We start from the raw sequence: 19,351 nt of genomic DNA on the forward strand, positions 1-19,351 counted from the left end.
CAATTGATTTATAAGGTTTGTTTCGAAATATTATATCTATTTTAATTTTGAAAAATTACAATTAATTTCTAATATTTACAAGTGACATACTTATATCATTAATAAAATTTAACAAATTTTGTTATATTTATAAATTTTTTTTAAAATGTGTTATATACTTAATTAATTTAAATTTAATTGCTACATTTGCAACTATATCCTTAATTTTTTTTGCTCATAGTTAAACCCTTTTAATTATAAATTTTGTACCAACTACCAGGACTACAAAATTGATGTCTATTTGATGCATTCAAGAGTTTATTTTGCCCTAAATAATATAACAAATTGAATTAGGAATGCCCGATTTTCTCACAGGAAATGTGATCCCCGTGGAGAATATTTCCTAGAAAGCAAAAATGAAAACAGAATGACATTCCAACCCCATCGTGTAGACATGATCTCTACTTAAAAGTCTAAAGATAGAGCCCAACCTAAACGCCTCTTAAGACTTGGGAGGAGGTTGTCTATCTCAACACATCCCCTCCCAATCAGGCCATTGATCATCCCTTCAAAGTTCAAATAAAACTAACAAAACGAGAAGGAAAGGGGAAAAGAAGCCCAAAATTTTTCGAAAATGCTACATATCCCAGCTAGCACGACTTGACAGACCCACGGCAAATAGAGCAGAAAGCATCATCTCTATTCCAGGCCTATGCTTTCTAATTGGATCAAAACTCAAAACCTTGCAAGTCGTCAGTCTACAGGTCTCATATAATTTAGAAGGGAACCACCAGACTCTCAGAAAAGAAAAATGGCAACAAGATTTTCTAAATGAGGCACAACAAAATTCGGAATCCGAAACAGGCATTGACCAATCTTAATTCTTGATTCATTATATTTCATCAATGAACTCCAGAAGATCATCAACTTCCTGCCTTAATGTTGTAATTCTTTGCTGCTGTGAAGTAACCTTGTTCTCAATTTCACGTCCCCCGAGCTTCTTTTCATAGCAGTCCACCACCGTTGTGTGTTTTGCAACCAATCTCTCTTGCAGCTCTCTCTCCTTGGCCACTAGCTCTTCCACCTGCACAAGCAGCACCACTTCATACTTAACATATATTGTTCATGACAACCAACACCGCTACTTTTCAAATGACAACCAGCATCCCACTTTTGAAATCCATTTGTGTACATCAAAGTTTAGTTTGAGCCAACATGAGACATACCACATTGTGTGTGTATATCTTATATTCATGAGCGTCCAGTCATATGCACACCACAACAACTAATCTCACGGAACAACACACCTAATCCTACAACATTTTGGTGCTAGAAAAACTTGTAGGATAATTTATTTATTTATTTTTTTTTTTTTTTAACTCGTAAAATATTAAATCTTAAGTGAATGGTCGATGGAACACATTCCCTTAGCCCTTTAACAAACCCATGCCCTTTGTTTACAACTAGGCTAAACCCGTGTGGTATACATGATGGTTATACCTATTTTGTAGGTTGTAGTTTTTTATTTTTTTTTCGTTCACTATATATTGTTTCAGTGCATAATATATTCGCTAATCTATGTAGAAAAACTAGAAGAAATTAAACCTTGGGCAATATTTGGGTGGCCTGCTGGGACGACTGCAAGAATGAAATCAAAGGCTTCAGCTCTTTTGAAAGCTCTTTCAATGAAGCCTCAACTGTTTTGCGAGCTGCTTTGCAAGCTTGGACGTCACCAGTTCTTGAAAGATCACGCAATGATGCTTCCAGTTTATCGTGTGTGGTTAAGCATCTGTTGATAACATTCTGAACTTGTTGAATCACAGTTTGCACCTGAAATGAAATGGACAACACAACAAGGCAGTGAGAATCCAGTTACAGAAATGCGTATGCAAGGCGTCTACTAAACGGCTGCCAAAATTCAATACATTCTTAGATAAATACCACAGAATGCTATCTTCCGTACCTCATCCCACTGTAGTTTTGCTAAATAAGAAGCTGAAGACTTCGAAATTGACATGTCAGAATGCATATAAATAATACATGAGACAAAAAGGATGAAGAATCCAAAAATCAACATCACAGGCTCCCTAAGCATTGAAATGCTGTTGAACTTGTAGTAGACCTGCAGATAGCATACGAGAGGCTAAGCAAACTTCATAGTTCAGATGTGAGAAACCTTTAATTACAGGTACAATACATACCATGAATATTACTGCGTCCATGAATTTGCCAAATGGACAGATAATATAGAACATCCACAACAGATAAAATTTGATTTAAAAGACAACAGATACCTGGAAATGTTGATTATGCTCTGGCACAACTTTTTCCTTCTCCAGTACAACCACTGGTCTACCACTAATGTCCAGGTGTGAAAATTTTGTCTGTAACATTCAAAAAAGAGGCTTTAGAAAAACCAAATTGACACATCTTTATAAAAGAATTTTGTCAATTGCCCATCATACCTCATACCACTGTTTATGAGAAAATGGAACAGAGACAGATATATCACTGGAGCCCTCGGGTAAAACAACCTGGAGCATAGAAAAAACCAGTCAATTATATGAAGGACAAAAAAGAAAACCATTTGCTTAGGTTCTTAATATGGATCCATCGCTTGAACATTGGAATAGAAATAAGAAAATAGAAGCGGAAAGAAAAACAGAAAGTTGGAACACTATCTTGGTACAAAACTTCATACATCATAAAAGATGGGTAGTTAACAACCCATGAATTCGCAGTTTCACATAGCCTTCTCTGAACGTTAACTAAGTTTTAGAAACACCAAATAAAAGTTCAATAAAGTGAGATGACCCTCTAAATCACATTTCAGCAAATAAGATATCCATAGAGGAAGAAAGGAAATTACCATGACAACGAGCCTATCAATCACAACTTCATTTATAGGAGAACCAAAAGAGATGCTAAGAAAACGTTTTCCCTGATCCTGAAATAGAAAATCCTGAAGTGGCAAACTATATCCAATAGTGAAAGAAGTTCTCCAACCACCAAACAATGGATATCTAGGTTCAATCTCCAGCTCTGTCTGAAAATTTAAAATTGAGAAAATAATTAGGTAAAATAAATGAGGTCATATTGCGGAAAAAAAAAAATTACCTTCTTAGAATCACCCCATAGATGCGATGTAGAGATGTTTCCAATTTCATCTCTGTAGTATACTGAATGAGTTCTAGGTGGTAGTTTCACAACAAGATTCCTAAATGCTGAAGCACCTTTTGCATAAGGTCTGGCCTGATAATCAAGCCTGCATCAGAAATAAGCAACAAAGTTAAATGTCCTGCTAGAACGAAGACTTGCAAGAATTATTGAGGAAGAAAGAAAAAAATAAAAACCTGGAAAATTCTCCCCTACTTTGAGCACCACCATGGACAAGATTATAATGCTCTGTTATTTGAATGCTGCCCCAGTGAGAAATTTCTATCTCACGGACAAGCTCTTGAGCAACAGGAAATGGCTTATTGTTTTCAAAATGAAAGCGTATGGGTGTAAATGAATATGGTGGAAGATTCTCATAAGGACCGTACTTGATCTCAGAACCATGAATCTTAGTATTTTCCAATTTTGTGTAAGACTCAATTCTTGCTTCGGGCAATTTAACACTTAGTGACTGGACCTTCACAGTATAAGGAGACAAAAAGTATGCACTGTCAAGAAACACTACAAACTGAACATCGCCTTGAGTGATTGTCTCTGGGAATGGACGTAGAACATGAGTGAACACAGCTAACACATCAAAAGTCAAGCTATCACCCTTGTTCAATCCCTTCGGCAGTGACACTGAGTAAAATTTCAATGCCGGAGGTATTTCCTTGGGATAAACAACATCGACAGGGAAATTTATAGCAGGTCCTTTGGTTTTTCCTTTTCCTTCTTTGAGTGTTGCTTGGATATGAGCCAAGTATTTTGCTTGTTCCTCGGGAAAGGCTAAAAGTACTTCAGAGACCACGTCAGTCCCCTCATTTTCAACCTGGAACAACACAAAGAAGTTACATAACAAAGTTTTGGGAGAAAATAATAATACTCATACATATCATTAATGATGTAATCTCCACTATATAAATTACAAGATGAATTAAACTGAAAATTTTTAGCGGAAAGCTAAACAGTATGCAACTAAAATACAATGTCTACAAATATAACCAATATTATAAACGCATAGCTACTCAAACGCCCGTTCCTTTCCTACACTAACTCGTTTTATTCAGTGAATCCTTCAAAATTTTCCACAATGTGTCCCATTACAAATAATGTATAAAAAACTACGCTTTTCCAAGTTCATGTTAATATCACGAAAAATAAAAAAAGAAATGGCCGCAAGAAATACCGTACCCTTATAGTGGAAGATACGCGAACAATTTGTGAAGTCAAATCAATCTGCAAGCGGGAAGAGAAATAGAGTCAATACCACCATGGCCAGGTAAATTAATTAAATCGATAATGGAGTTTCAGAATTCGCAAGTGTAGCCACCATATATTATTTAGGTGAAGAAAAAGTAAAAGCAAAATGGATTCACAAAACAATTGAGAGCCAAACCCTATCAGAAAACACAAATCCCTAAGCATTACGAAAAGGTGTGCAACGCAAGAGGGAAGCTGCAGAGAGTAATCGAATGAGGTACTGAAAATGATAAAAGATTACTACGAAACCTACTAAGGAAACTTACCCGACGATCAACCTTGGTGAAGATCAGATCGGAAAGTACAGGCGAAAGAATCAGAGCGAGCGTGATAAGTAATAGATCCAACCTAAATGCCATTTTTAGTTTCTCCTTGATCCTTTAAAAGATGAACTCACTCTGGATCAGGAAGAGATCGCACCATAGGGCAAAGGCAATGGGCAGTGAATACTCTGAGTCTAGGACGAGTGAGGAACGACGAGAGAGACGACGACTAAGAGGGAAACGAAATGGTTCAAGCAGTCGTAATTTTTGGCGATAAAAGCACTACGCAAAATTAACCCCTCCTTAACTTCCTTAAAGAAAAGGCTATTTTTCGAGTAAATTTAAATTTAGGATCATTTTTCATTTTGCGACTATTTGTACAAATTTCCCAATATTGTTCACTTTTTAGATTTTTTTCTTTTTAATGAAGAAGAAGAAAAACTACCTAGAAGACAAATAAAGAAAGGCACTATAAGTGATCAAATTACGCCTCCACTTGTTCTCTCACACATGTACATTTCTCAGATTTACTTTCAAGTCTCTTTCATCTAAATCAGTTTAATCTTAGATTAATTATCTATCTACCAGGGTTTGTTCCTTTACTTGTATAGGTGAAAATGAACTTGGTATTGAATCCAATACATCTATTATTTTGAGGACTTAACAAAATACGGAGTTTGAAACATAAAGCCACAAGATGAAATTCTTTAGTCTCTATATAGAGGGTAAGTAAACAATTGGTAGTTATCTTAATTATTGTTAATTAAGACTAAAACAACCCGATCTCTTATTACACTTTTTCTTTGATTTTGTTTACAATATAGTTCTCTGAATTTGCAATTTTTTATTTAGTGGATCCTTATCATAGGGAAAGAGTTGTGATTTAATAATTTTCTCCAAACTGATTGTACTAAAAAAATTATAAATAGTATATCACTAGACCCAAAATTTAATTACGTAGATAATATAGTCATGGTAGATTTGTTGATACAAGATTAAAATTAGTTAAAAGAAAATTAGTATATGTTATGTTTAGAAACTTATTAGAAAAAAGATTAAAAGAATTTTTAAATTTAGAGATAAAAAACAACACAACTTAGAAGTGTAGTACAAAATTTATAATTTAATCTAAAAATATATATAATAGTATATAATAATAAGAATAAATTAACAAAAGTAGAAAGCAGAGTTTAAAGAAAGGGTTCATTGTTGAGATATTATGAACAAAAGACATAACAAAGAATCCAAAAATTGGGAGAGCCATATCAGCCACTTAAGCTCAAAATGATTTACAAAAAAGCATTACAACAGCCAAACTTTTTCAAAGGTGTATGTAAGACATATGCAATTTATCCTTTGGTTGTGTGTATAATTTACAAACCAAAACCCCTCTAGTAAATTTCTTGGCTCATAGAACTTCACAGCAAAATAAATATTTTTTGCTTTCATCTCAACAAGTCACGATTGGAATAGTTTTGCTGTTGTTGGTGGAGATCAACGGTAGTCATTATGTTGACTGAAGGAACGGCGGAGGCTTCGACGTCGGTTGGTGATGATTGAGTCATTGTTTGATGTTGGAATTGATCATGCAAAGGTTGTTGTATCGGTGACTCGGGAGGGCTTCCTCCAACAACAACGGCACCGCCTAAAGTTCGCATCGGCGTTGGTTCAGGCTTTCCTCCTTCGTTCTTTTTCTTCAAAGCACTTCTATGCCATTGCTTCAATGCTTTCGAAGTTTGTTCATCAAATATGGATTTCTTCATTGTTGATCCCATCTAATCAAAATTCAAACCAAATTGTGTCATCGAGGCTGGCAAAGTGTCAAACATGTAAAAGGATATATAATAGTTGAAATCACTTTGAAACATACTCTCTAATCTTAATTATTATACAAAGAAAATTGCACTTGTTATTGAGAAATACCTGAGTTACAAGAGCATATAATGGGAGTGTAATGTAACTGCACAAAATCTGGACTCCAACCCTGTCAAAATTTGCAATTTTTTTGGTTTGGTGAAAACAAATGTGTATATTGTCAATTATCCTTAGGAAAAAAATTCAGAAGCACTAAAATGAAAGGTTAGATCAACAAGAAACATCGATAGACATCAATAACTTACCCTAGACCAACTCTCGCGATAATAAGATCAAAGTTGTCATGAAAGCATGATCTCAACCCAAATTCATACTGTACCACAACACAAATATGAGCACAATTAGAATAAATATATATATTATAGAAAACATAAACTCTAATGTTTGGAATGAAAAATTGAAAAATTGATCAGTTTGTTCTTCTTACCCATATCCAAAAGAAATATGTAATCTCAAATGCATTCTGCAAAAGTAAACATTGAATAGTAAGCTTTGTTTTACTGGATAGAAAACAATATATATAAGAGCATAACATTATATTTATGCATATATATATATATACACATAAGGCTGCTTAAATTCTTAAAATAATGAACTGTCTTCATGTATGTATATTCACACATTGATGTGAGTACATATCAAAGCTATATCTTGACAGGTGTTATATCTATTTATGATTAGGTTAATCCTGCATGATGGTTAACCATAAATTACTAAGATAATTTTAATCTATTGAAGGATATATAATTGAAAAATGTAAAATACCTGGAAAAGGACATAATGGATGAGATAAAGAACCAAAATGGGCCAACTAAACCAAAAATGTCTATCAGAGACTTGAACAAGGGGAATCCCTTGAACCACTGCATGTCTTTCTTTGATTTCAAGAGCCATTTGTGTTATAATTCCTTGCAACTTTGTTCCAACAGCTAAGATCACCTTTCAAACAAAAGAAATACTTTTATACTATTAGAATATGACCAATATATCGAAAACGAAAAACGATATCAAACAAGCTAAAAGATTTGACGAGCAATAAAAGAGAATAGTTGTTACCACTAGAGGAAATATAGACACCCAAAACATAACTTGCCACCCTGAAAATTAAAATTAATAACAAAAATAATGAATATATTGTCTTCCAAAGTAAATAATGTTTGATAAAAGAATATAATTAAATTAACCATATGTTTTACAAAGGAAAAAAAATAACTTAAAAGGTCATACTAACCATTAACATTGAGAAGCAGAAAAAGCACCATTGATGCCCATAGCAGAGGACTGCATGCCAATACAAAATGATTGATCAAATACAAAGCTGGAAAGAATTTGGCTAAGAATTCAAACATTTTTACTTAAAAACAAAATATGAAATGGTTACCAAAAAGGGGCTTAAAGTTTTTTACCTGATTCCCACGACCACCTTAAAGTCATCTTCTAATGACCTTTTAATGTACTTCTGAAAGTCAAATTTACTCCCAGGGGCTAAATGGACCTGTAATATGTAGTAATAAAAAAGTTTCAATTACGTTGTGAATATAAACATTTCAGTTTCAGAAGTAGTAATTTAAGGAAGTACTCACAGTGACAAAACCATGTCTAAGGGACAAGTAATCTGGCCTACTAACGGACCTAAAGAATTGCCTCCAGAAGCATACCTGAAAAATAAATCTGAGTATCATATTAAAATTGAAACACTATAACTCATCAAACAAACCAAAACACAGTTGAACGTAACTGTAACTCTAAAGTGCCTAATTGGAAGGTTAAAATATAATCAATTACGATGAAATATTAAAATCCGCATTGGAATGAGATTACAAACCAGTGCCCAAAGTCCTCAGTTCAAGCATGGGTTTGGATTACAACCCATTACAAACCTACTGGTGATTGGGACATTGAGTTGGTTACTATAGTCATAGGTCGTTACCATATTCGTTGGTTTGTAATAGTCGTGGACAGTGTTTTCAGGACAATCTATTTTTAACTATACTGATATGCATATTATTCTATGCTCTTTGCATAATTTTTCTCTAGAATCATATCTGAAGAGTCGTAAAATAAAGTTTAAAGAAAGAAAAAGAAAAAGTGGTGGGTTCTTACAAAGTAAAAGGAGAGGGGGGTTTTGGTCCAAAAACTGCTGTGATCTCTCACAAAGGATGTCTCGTGAGTAAGTCTAAACCTTGTAGGATCTGTATAGAGAAAGGAAATGACAAAATTGTAATGCATAGTTGGAGTTAATTACAAATAAAAGAACCATGAATGGAGCCCTCATCTTTCTTACTATACCGTTCATGGCATCATGTTCTTGTTCGGTCTGTCTTTCCCATACCTTCCACGCACGAATCTTAAGAGAGATAAAAAGAGCATATTACAAAAACAACATTGTAAAAGTAATTACAATAACTAAGTCATTACATTTGTTCAAATTTGTATTTATTCAGTAGTCTTCATTCTTTTTTACGTAATTTTAAATAACTTCTAAATGACTTGCTCAAGGAATCTCAAAAAGTACACAAATATAATATGGATTGTCAAACAAACCAACTCTAAAGTTCCTTTTGTTTAAAAAATTTATGTGTTAGATTTAGTGAATCTGAAAAGAAAAATATAATTTGATTATTGTGTCGATTAAACTTTAGGAAGTGTTTGGGATAAAGAGTGATAAGTTATTGTAATTCTAGGTTATTGTAATTGAGTTATAATAGTTTGTGTTTGATGTGAAAATTATTTTAGTACAAGTTATAATAATATGTGTTGGTTGCGTAGATTATTTTAATTTGAACAAAAATAATAAACACAACATCAAAGAATAAAAAGATGAACACATTTGAAAGTATAAAAACAAGTTAAAAACTTTGACAAGTATCTATATACTTACTTTCAATCTTCCGAGAGTCATCGTTATGGCACTAAATACAACATGGAGAACGGCTAGAAAGAAGATGAAGATATGTATTTGATGCAAACCATTTAGAGATATAAGTTGTGTATACCCCTACATTCAACCAAAATATAAAGTTTGTGAGAAATTATGCAACCATTATATATATATATATATATAGCTTAACTTGTTAAGATATATATTCTGAATAGTTAAGGATCAAATCCATCACTTACAAATTGACGCTTCCATTTAGGAAAAGTAAAATGTTTAGAGACCAAATAGAAACATAACTTACTGGTTTGCAACCTTCTACAGAACCACCACCACCTAGACGTCGATGCTCGTACCAAAGAAGCCTACGATGGTGATCGGAAGTCTCTTCATCATCATCAGGCTCGGCGTGATGGGAGCTTTTAGGTAAAGTAGTACTACTCCCTCTAAAAGGGCAAGGCAACATAGTATTTTCATACTTTGAGGGTATACAAACTTTAGCAATATAATTTTGCCCAAATGTTAAGAGCAAAGAAATGAATCCTAAAACCATAAGCTCTGTCAAAAAAAAAAAAAAGTTGTAGTAAATGCAATCAAATAATGTGAACTTTAATACTAAAATTTTTCAAGATTAGATAACCAAAATTTAAAGTCTCGCCAAATTATTGAATGAGACCTATTACAATGTATGTGCCTAATCATTCCCCTTCAAATAATGGATTGATAGCAATTACAAATGTACATATTCGAATTTTTCTAATAATAATTAAATATTACTTTCATTCAATAAAATTGTATCTAATACAAATAAAAATTGACAATCATATATTATACCGATTGTATTTATACGTGTATAAAATCAAGAAAATAAAGAGGAAAGTAGTTTTACCTCCTTTAACTTTCTCGAGCGCTTCATACAAGGCTTTCTTTTTCCTTTTTTGAAATATCTAATACACATTAGAAAAATGTAATTAAACATAAATTTAGGTACACCAATTCAATTGTAATAACATAACTATCCTAAAGAGTATAAAAAGTTGGTTTTTGTTCATAATTTCTAAAAATGCTAAAGTATAGTTTTATTAGCATATTTGGACATCGTTTGATGATGTACTACTACTTAGATTGTACTTGACATATATATGAATCTAATTTGAAATGTATTATTCTATTACAATAATTCAATGAAAATATTAAAAAAAATGTTAATTAAAGATCTAAATATCAAAAAGAGGTGAAATATGAGGAGGAAGAAAGGCAAAAAATTAAAGAAGAAGAAGAAAAAAGTTGTACCTCTCCAACCATGTGAAGAACCTTTTCCAATATGATGGAAATAAGAATGATGACTGCACAAACAGCGGCAACGGCCCATGTCGGAGTTTGATCTAACTCCCTACTCGGACCACCGGCACCGGCACCGCCACCCATTTCTTAGAGCTCAAACAAGGTTTAGAGTGCAACCTTGTGTGAACAATAATCAATCTAAAACATTAACCACTAATCAAAATAATGGGTTAGCTAGGATCAAAGATAATGATATTAATAACAAAACTAGAAGAAGTTTGTGAGAAAGAATGTTATACCCAGTAAACTATAGTTTGATAATGTTTTTGCTTTTTCTATGATCTCTTGCTTCTTGTTTTCAATGTTTTAGAAATAGAAGAGGCGTTTGGTAAGATTTACCAAACGCAATTCTATTTTCAAGAAATGAAAAAGATGTTATCAAATAAACTTTATATGGCTTATGTTCTAAAACCACAAAAACCTTGAACTCTTATGCCAATAACCCTTTCTTAGGGAAATCAAAACCCTAAAATGTTTTCTCTGTCCTTCTAAAAATGTGTGAAAGATGAATACCATCCCTATTTATAGAACAAATTAGTCAAATTTTCTAAAGTGTTCTATAACTATGTATAGGTATGTGTTCTAAGAATAGTTATTGTTCAAAAAGTCATTCTAATTCCATTTTCAATCACTAGTTAATATATATGGTCAATAACTAATTACCTATTTTAATAGCACATGCTAATTAAATAATTCCAGGTAAGAACTAATTAAAAATTTATTTCCCGACCACCTTAATCTTATAATCAAATAAAATTTGAGTTTGGTGATTCTTAAAATATTTCATTCAACAAACGAGCTAGAAGGCCCTTTATGTGTATCAATAAATCGTAACTTTTTAGGTAGCTAGTAAGAATTTGAATATATATTATATAAAGATTACTTTGCATCCCAATTTTTGAATGATTCATTCGTTTTCAAATGATTTTAAATTGAAACTCACATAAAGTTATAAAAAAAATTATGACCAAAGGAAAAAATTTAGGAGTGTTTATTTTAGAATAATCTTGTTTTATGTTTATATACATAAAATATGGTATATTAAAGAAAAGAGTTGAGAAATCGCACCATTATGCAGTGGTTTGGTCATCGGCCTTATTCCACTTTTCAGGTTTATTCTCGTTTTGATTCAACTATAGTAAATTTGGATGAGAATATACTCTGAAAATCTTCGATAAATGGTTGAAGCTTGTCAACCTGTATTTTCTATGTGTATAGATATTATCATACTAGTTTTCTAACCAATAAAAATTCTCACGATTTTTGCTCGAAATTTTATTTGGTAAAATCTGTGTTTATTGTGTTTTTCTTCTTTTTTAATAGGTCAAACCAAAATATTCCGCCTTTAAGATCGTAAATTAATACGAGGTCTTAAACTAAGTTAGTTCTGACCATACAATTTGAATGGTTTAAGATACTATTTTGTTCTTGACCATTGTTGATCAAATTAATTAACCTTCACTAATTAATACAAAAAAGAGAGAGGATAAAAAAAGTTGGAAAAAGGAAAAGATTATAAACAAAAGTAAAGGAATATGAAAGCAAATAAACAAAATAAAGAAAATACAAAGTTTGAAACCCTAAACGAGTTTAATTCAACCGTAAATAACATAACTCTTTCATCCTAAACGTAAAAGGGTTCAAATCACTCCCAACCCAGAGCAGGCAGTAAATAAATAAAGTCATAGTTTCCCACTTTTGATTTTTGCAAAGAAAAATTCTGCTCTTTTAATCACTTTATGTTCCTTTCCCTTTATCTCTTTTACTACTTCTAATTCACCCAATAACCAAATCTTCTATTTTCATTATTCTCCATTGTATGAAACATTTTCCCTCTTTCTTGAGTTCAAATATACAATGAAGAGGAACGAAGACAACTCCCGCATATGTTTTGATTTTTCACATGAAATTCAAGAAAACTAAAAAAATATTAGACCGGATTGTGGTTAGTTATCTAACATTAAAGTTAATCATTTGGCTCACCAACTTCTTATGTTGTAGATAGTTAAGTTTCTATCATTGTACATTTATCGAGTAACTTTATCTTTTTATCTTTATTACTTTCATATATTTATCGAGTAATAATCTCAAATTTTTTTCTCTTAATATGCTTTTCACATTTATTGAAAAACTCAAATGTACAATTCTACACTTCCTAGACATAAAACTTTAATTTGGATTTTATCCAAAAGATCTCTTACGACAGGAGATAGTCTTTTCTTATAAACTACCTAGTTAGAGATATGTATGATGCACATAACTTAAAATGTTTACAAAATAATACTTATGATAAAATTTAAATATATTTATACTTTTTAAAAAATTGTAGTTACACGGTCAAGAGATATGCCTACAAAAATTATAGTCACGATAAGTTTTGTAGTTTTGATATGAAGGGATATATACCTACGTAGTTATTAAATGAATCAAATAAAAAAGGCATGAGTATAGTTAAGTTTACGGAAAGCAAAAAAAATTCTCAATACAAACAAGAATTTAGCTGAATAAAAATTTAAATATACTAATAAGACAATAACGAAAAGATTGATATATCATATTCTCAATAATTTATTATTAGGTTTTCTTAAAAAAGAAACATTTAAATCTCATAAATTTCTCAATTTCAAAATTCAAAGAACTTTCTTTGAATGTATATGTCTACATAAGCTACATAAGATTTTACTCAAAGAAGTATTAGACAATAAGTATTAGGTGGTGGAATTATCATAAAATCCAAATGTGATTATTTTTAAGACTAAATATATATAATAATAGTTGTTGAGTTTTAAATAATTATTATTAAAAAAGGTTTAATATTCATTATCCTATATATCTATTAGTCAAAATTAAAACTTGTTTTCAATTAGTAGACTTTTTAAATGAGTTACTATAAATTCAAAATAATAATTATACGAATTTGAGAATAAAAAAGTAATTTAGATACCTAGGAAAGGAAAGTGTCCAATTCTTTCTCTTAATTTCCTACAATTTGCTAAAATTTTCAATTTTCTTCTCATTGTGACTTTGCCTCTTTTTATTTATTTATTTTGAGTTTAATGGATTAAAATGAAGTTATTGATGACCGTGATTTCTCACGTTATTAAATGATATATTTTTTTACTTGACCAATTGTTTATATTTTAATAAACATTTTTTTAAAATTTTAACAATGAGTCTATTATAATAACTATTTGATTTTTGAACTAAAAATCAAACTATTTTATTTTAAGCAAGATGAATATTGTACAAAAGAGTTGTGGGTAAATAAACTTAACTTTTCAAAAACTAAAAATCAAACCTTGAAAAAGCGGTCAAATGGAGAATAATCACTTACCAAATTGAATCCCGTATTGTTTTCAATAACTTATTATGATTTACTGTAAATAAAATTTGACATTTTAGTATATTTGTACTAATACGGTTGAAAACGATTTTACTTTAATCTAAATATATTTTTAGAAAATGACTGCTTGTAAAAATAACAAAAAGAAAATTTATAATAATAAATATTATGTCATTAAATTTTTTAAATTATAAATTTAAATGGATGGGATGTTTCTAAATTTTTTTTTTTTGAAATGTTTATGCAATTTTGTTTTAGAAAATGTACTGAGAAAAACAATCAAACAATAATAATGAGCATTTATTTGTCATCGTTTTTTTTATAAATGTAATGAATGAAAAAGATATTTAAAAAATATATAATAGACGTTTATTTGTTTAAAAAAACCGACGGATTAAAATAAAACTAAAAGCTTTAGAGAATAAAAGGAAAAAAGACGGAAATAGAATTTAAACATTTAATAACTATAATATAAAAAAAAAATAAAAAGAAAGCAAAACGCTTTTGTTTTTTTTTCTTTATTTCTTTCTTTTTTGAATTTATTTACGTAAAAGGGGCCCAGGGAAGCAGGTTAACGATGAGGAGGAATCCAACGGATGAAGAGCCAGTAGCAGAATAAAGTAGGCGTAGAGGATCATAACCGAGAAAATGGAAGAATAGAATTTAGGAGAGATGAAGGGAAGGTGATGATGATGATGATGATGGTGATGATGGAAGGCCTCGTCTTCTTTAGGCTTTGTTTAGGAACATCAAATCCTTTCCTTCTTCCTCGCCTTTACTAAAATTCTACAAATCTCTCTCACCAAACACCAATTTCCGCCATTGTTACACCTTCTCTGTTCTTCGCATTTCTCACTTTCCTTTCTTCCTCGATTCCTCTTCTCCTAATGTAAGTTTCCTCTTTCCTTTTTTTTTTTTTTCCTTCTCTTCTTTCTTTTGTTCTTTTTTTTTCTTTTTTCATCTTGCCTGTAGTGTTAATAAACTGTGTTATTCTCTAGGAATTTATTGTTTTGTTGCTATTGAGTTAGCGTCGTCGTCGTCGTCGTTGTCGTTGTTTTACAGGGCTTTGAATCTTGATTTTCTTTTTCCAGATGGATTTAATTTAATATGTTGTAGTTACTGAATGTTGTGGATCTGGAGTGTGCGTTTTTCTTTTTCGTCGGCATTAGAGTCTCTGAAATGATTGACTTTGCTGCTGTTGGTAATTATGTTCGGATTTTGTTTGTGTGAAATTTTAAGTCTTTGTAGATCGTACTATCACAACAAGGGAATTTGTGATTCTGGTTTTGGATGATGTGTGTGAATGAGGATGTTTGAATGTTAGTAATTGGATATTTCTCGTTTCTTCTCTTAGTTAAATTAGCAAGTGAATGTGGTTTATTATTGTACAGGTGGTTCAAGTGAGTAAAGAAATAGTGTTGAAATAGTGTTGTACTGTTGGTGAGCGGCTATGTGTTTTTATTTTCTCTTGTGAGACTTTTCAGTTCTTCTTAGGGTTCACATCTTAGATAGAAAAATGAAGTGTGCTAAAGGATGAGTTTTGTAATATGGTTCATATGGTCATGGAAAGACTAACTTTTACTGCAAACATTATGACAAGGAATGTTATACAATTTACAAGCTGAATTGGAAGACCTTCATCAAGATTTTGAGGATTTGAGCATGTCTAAACGGCTCATGAGAAGTATGAGCCAGAAATTGAGGAGGAAGAATAACAAAGGTGTTGCTGAGGAAGAGGACATTTCAAGGGGAATATCTTTGAGATGTCTTACATTATATGGTAGAGGTGGAGGTTGCAAAGTTGGTGCTGACACTGGTGAAGAAATTGGTGACCCAGGTAGTAGAAGAAGATCCAGTGCCAGCGAGGAAGGTAAGGGATATAAATCCTTATTCGGTGTTGAAGAAAATGGTGTGGATTGCTTCTCATATGGTGTAAAGGAAAGATTTCGTAAAAAACAAAGCCCAAAGCATTCTGGACTTCGGGACTCTGCGAGGAACAGTGACGTTCATATTTTTCTTCCTGATGACATTCTGGAAATGTGCTTGATGAGGCTTCCCCTTACAAGTCTTATGAATGCTCGCCTTGTATGCAAAAAGTGGAGATATTTAACTAGCACTCGTCGGTTTTTACAAATGAGACGGGAATGTTTATATCAGACTCCATGGATATTTTTATTTGGTGCTGTTAAAGAGGGCTATTGCTCTGGCGAGATACATGCACTGGATGTATCTCTAAAGCAATGGCATAAAATAGATGCTGATATTCTCAAGGGAAGATTTATGTTCTCTATAGCCAGTATTCAAGATGATATATATGTCATTGGTGGATGTTCTAGCTTGACCAACTTTGGGAAAGTAGATAAGAGCTCCTTCAGGACCCATAAAGGGGTCTTAGTGTTTAGTCCTTTAACTAAATCTTGGCGCAAAATTGCGTCTATGAAGTATGCCAGATCAATGCCTATATTGGGAACTTCTGAGGTCAACTCAGATTTTTCAGTAGTTCAGAGCCATCATAATCGGCAAGATAGACGTTATATGAGATCACGTGCCGGTGGTTCATTGGATGTTTATGAGGATCCTCACAGGCTCTCCCTAAGGCGTCAAGTCAGAAATCCTGTGGAAGACAACGATATTTCAATGTTGTCTAATAGGAAGTCATATAAGTTTATTCGACAAAAGAGTGATCAGTCTCGTGCAAAGGGACATCGTAGGTTTGTGATTATTGCTATAGGAGGCCTAGGATCTTGGGATGAGCCGATAGATTCAGGAGAGATTTATGATTCATCATCAAATAAATGGACAGAAATTCAGAGGCTCCCTGTGGATTTCGGTATTATATGTTCTGGGGTTGTCTGCAATGGGATCTTCTATGTTTATTCTGAGACAGACAGACTTGCAGGCTATGACATCGAAAGAGGCTTTTGGATTGGAATCCAAACATCCCCATTCCCACCTCGCGTTCATGAGTACTACCCCAAACTTGTATCCTCTAATGGTCGGCTGTTCATGCTTTCCGTCTCCTGGTGTGAAGGGGATGGACAAATAGGACAGAGAAACAAGGCTGTGAGGAAACTGTGGGAGTTAGATCTTGTGTACCTTGCCTGGACAGAGGTATCAGTACATCCCGATGCGCCAATGGACTGGAATGCTGCATTTGTTGCTGACAGAAACCTTATATTTGGAATTGAAATGTTCAAAATCTTCGGCCAGGTACTAGACTTTTTGACAGTGTGTGACATCTCCAACGCAGTATCAGACTGGAATCACATTTCAAGAACTCGTGTAACTCATGAAATGGATGCATCTTCCTGCTTGACCAAATCAATGGCAGTTCTCCATCTTTAAGATCCTCTCTCTCTATCCGCCTCAGTTGCCTTGAGCTTGAAGAAATCTGAAATAATGCTTTCTCATGTTGAAGATATGTGGTGCAATCCAAAGGTAAAATTTCACATTTTGTATCAAAAATTTTTTGGACGCGATTAATTCATCTTAGTTTCTTCAACAGACATTAGGGGTTATATATTGCACCCTACTGTGTAATTTTATGTCAAATCATCTTTCTCGTAATTGATTTTATATCTCAAGTAAATTTCGTTTCGTTTCATGATATTCCACGAACACAAGTTTTAGCATAATAAACTTACTGTGCTGATTGATTATTGTTCCCAGTTGTGTTCATAATGTACTCTTGGGAATTTCTGTCCTCTTTCTGTTCTAGCAGTCAATTCTGGAAGAGGACAAAGTTTTCTAGGAAATATTTCCTTTCAAATGAAACAGGTCACTTGCCAACCATCCTTACACTATGGGTTTAGATTTGGTTTTTGGCTAATTAATGTTGCCCTGTGGATTATTATTGGGACTAAACTGAACCAGCCATTGAAGGATAGGACTCGGCCGTTTCGATTCAATTAATTGCATAGATATTCCCTTTCTATTTCGTATATTAACTTTAAGAAAATGGATGTGTGGGGTGGTTTAGTAGATGATTTAGTCATATTATTGCTATTATGTAAAATCCACCAATGTTTTCACTGTTATGTTCACATTTGGCAACTTTTGTTAGACTATTGGAAGTGAAATTATAGCGTTACTGAAACTATGAACTAAATTTAGTATAGTCAGCAAAGTATCAAGTATGGTCAGGGATTGGAATTCATGACGCTTCTGTTATATTTTTAAAGACTTTTGTTAGTAAATTATTAGTTGTCAATATTTGTTGTTTTTTTATTATAACTCATTATTTTTCCTTGTGTGGTATTAACATTCTCTCTTTTGTAACCGAAGGTGCACATAATTGGTGATTTTTTTTGTACTTTTTTAAATGCTTGTTTGTTGGATGTTGTGCAAATTTTTCAGGGTTCAAGTGAAAGAATACATTCAAATGAATCAAAATATAACAAAATGTGATTATTTATCGATAGACATTGATAGACTACTATCATCTATCATTAAATAGGGGTCATTGATGTCCATCTTTGTTCATCTATTACTAATAGACACGAGTATATGTTTATCGTTGTCTATCAACTTGCAATTTGCTATATTTGAAAATATTTGTAGTAGTTTTGTCATTTTGAACAATTACTTTTGAAGATTAACTTGCCATTATTTATTTGTCAATGATGGTTTATGTCATAAACGATAATCAAGAGTCATTCTAGCACTTTAGAGATAAGGAGTTTCAACTAAGTTGAGGCACCGTCATCATTCAAGGTGGAAGTTAGAATTTCATAATACCAAATTTTCATGATAGTTGCACTTTCAGCTTGCATACTTTACTTGGCTAAAGAAACGTATTTGAAGAATTAAAATTTTTTTTGGAAAGAAACCTATACAAAGTTATTGACTAGTAAAGTTAACATCTCTACCTACATTCACCATCCATTTTCCCTTAACATAAATGTAACATCATTTTCATTATTTTACAAGTAAATTATTGATGAGCTTCTCAACTTGGAGAAGCTTAATATAGAAGGCAGCATGAAATGAAACCAACTTTTCATGCTACCAACTTGAACAACTTTAAGAGAGGTGTTGAAATCTGTAAAGAAATCTGTAAAGATGTATAAATGTGTAAATATCAGTATTCAATGAGTGTGTATATATATATTCTTAATTTGTCGAAGTTGAGAATTATGGTTTGATTTAAGTCACCAAGCTAATTTGGTATCGTCTTAACCTTTTACGCTTACCAAAAAAGAACTTGTTATTCTTCAACTTTTAAATTTCTTGTTTTTGTTAGGTACTTTC

General features: G+C 32.2%; 3 protein-coding genes across 4 annotated transcripts; 1 reads left to right on the forward strand and 2 right to left on the reverse strand.

Moving 5' to 3' along the window:
* Window positions 1-407: 407 nt before the first annotated feature.
* On the reverse strand, window positions 408-4,953 carry LOC101217990 (dolichyl-diphosphooligosaccharide--protein glycosyltransferase subunit 1A). The gene is made up of 10 exons (XM_004144198.3): window positions 4,665-4,953; window positions 4,330-4,374; window positions 3,333-3,967; window positions 3,097-3,244; window positions 2,849-3,025; window positions 2,445-2,513; window positions 2,274-2,363; window positions 1,943-2,101; window positions 1,585-1,809; window positions 408-1,063 (listed from the first exon to the last, which is right to left on the reverse strand). Exons 1-10 carry the CDS (start codon window positions 4,755-4,757, stop codon window positions 872-874), a joined length of 1,833 nt encoding a protein of 610 aa, XP_004144246.1. The 5' UTR covers window positions 4,758-4,953; the 3' UTR covers window positions 408-871.
* Window positions 4,954-5,850: 897 nt separating this feature from the next.
* LOC101208890 (MLO-like protein 9) lies at window positions 5,851-11,230 on the reverse strand. The gene is made up of 16 exons (XM_004144244.3): window positions 10,998-11,230; window positions 10,708-10,911; window positions 10,304-10,361; window positions 9,719-9,972; window positions 9,418-9,534; window positions 8,826-8,883; window positions 8,640-8,728; window positions 8,120-8,194; window positions 7,943-8,031; window positions 7,768-7,817; window positions 7,593-7,633; window positions 7,302-7,475; window positions 6,964-6,999; window positions 6,782-6,849; window positions 6,585-6,645; window positions 5,851-6,436 (listed from the first exon to the last, which is right to left on the reverse strand). Exons 2-16 carry the CDS (start codon window positions 10,840-10,842, stop codon window positions 6,107-6,109), a joined length of 1,635 nt encoding a protein of 544 aa, XP_004144292.1. The 5' UTR covers window positions 10,843-10,911; window positions 10,998-11,230; the 3' UTR covers window positions 5,851-6,106.
* Window positions 11,231-14,729: 3,499 nt separating this feature from the next.
* On the forward strand, window positions 14,730-17,766 carry LOC101217599 (F-box/kelch-repeat protein At5g42350). 2 transcript variants are annotated; one of them, XM_004144197.3, is made up of 2 exons: window positions 14,730-14,990; window positions 15,493-17,766. In XM_004144197.3, the coding sequence occupies exon 2, from the start codon at window positions 15,704-15,706 to the stop codon at window positions 17,444-17,446; it is 1,743 nt and encodes a 580-aa protein (XP_004144245.1). In that variant the 5' UTR covers window positions 14,730-14,990; window positions 15,493-15,703; the 3' UTR covers window positions 17,447-17,766. The 2 variants fall into 2 exon arrangements, with proteins under 2 accessions (XP_004144245.1, XP_004144244.1); XM_004144196.3 differs by having other exon boundaries at window positions 14,731-14,990; window positions 15,702-17,766.
* The last annotated feature ends 1,585 nt before the right edge of the window (window positions 17,767-19,351 follow it).

Source organism: Cucumis sativus, chromosome 6 (genome assembly GCF_000004075.3).
Source record: "Cucumis sativus cultivar 9930 chromosome 6, Cucumber_9930_V3, whole genome shotgun sequence".
NCBI classification, from domain to species: domain Eukaryota; kingdom Viridiplantae; phylum Streptophyta; class Magnoliopsida; order Cucurbitales; family Cucurbitaceae; genus Cucumis; species Cucumis sativus.

Bases quoted from the DNA above. Each gene is read 5' to 3' on its own strand.
- LOC101217990 (XM_004144198.3), bottom strand. From the start codon at position 4,757: ATGGCATTTAGGTTGGATCTATTACTTATCACGCTCGCTCTGATTCTT. The intron at 4,375-4,664 runs GTAAGTTTCCTT...TCCCGCTTGCAG, and splicing joins TCACCAAGGTTGATCGTCGG to ATTGATTTGACTTCACAAAT. The intron at 2,514-2,848 runs GTAATTTCCTTT...TCTATGCTCCAG, and splicing joins TTGATAGGCTCGTTGTCATG to GTTGTTTTACCCGAGGGCTC.
- LOC101217599 (XM_004144197.3), top strand. From the start codon at position 15,704: ATGTTATACAATTTACAAGCTGAATTGGAAGACCTTCATCAAGATTTT.
- LOC101208890 (XM_004144244.3), bottom strand. From the start codon at position 10,842: ATGGGTGGCGGTGCCGGTGCCGGTGGTCCGAGTAGGGAGTTAGATCAA. The intron at 8,884-9,417 runs GTAAGTATATAG...ATCTCTCTTAAG, and splicing joins TGACTCTCGGAAGATTGAAA to ATTCGTGCGTGGAAGGTATG. The intron at 8,195-8,639 runs GTAAGAACCCAC...TTTATTTTTCAG, and splicing joins CCCCCCTCTCCTTTTACTTT to GTATGCTTCTGGAGGCAATT.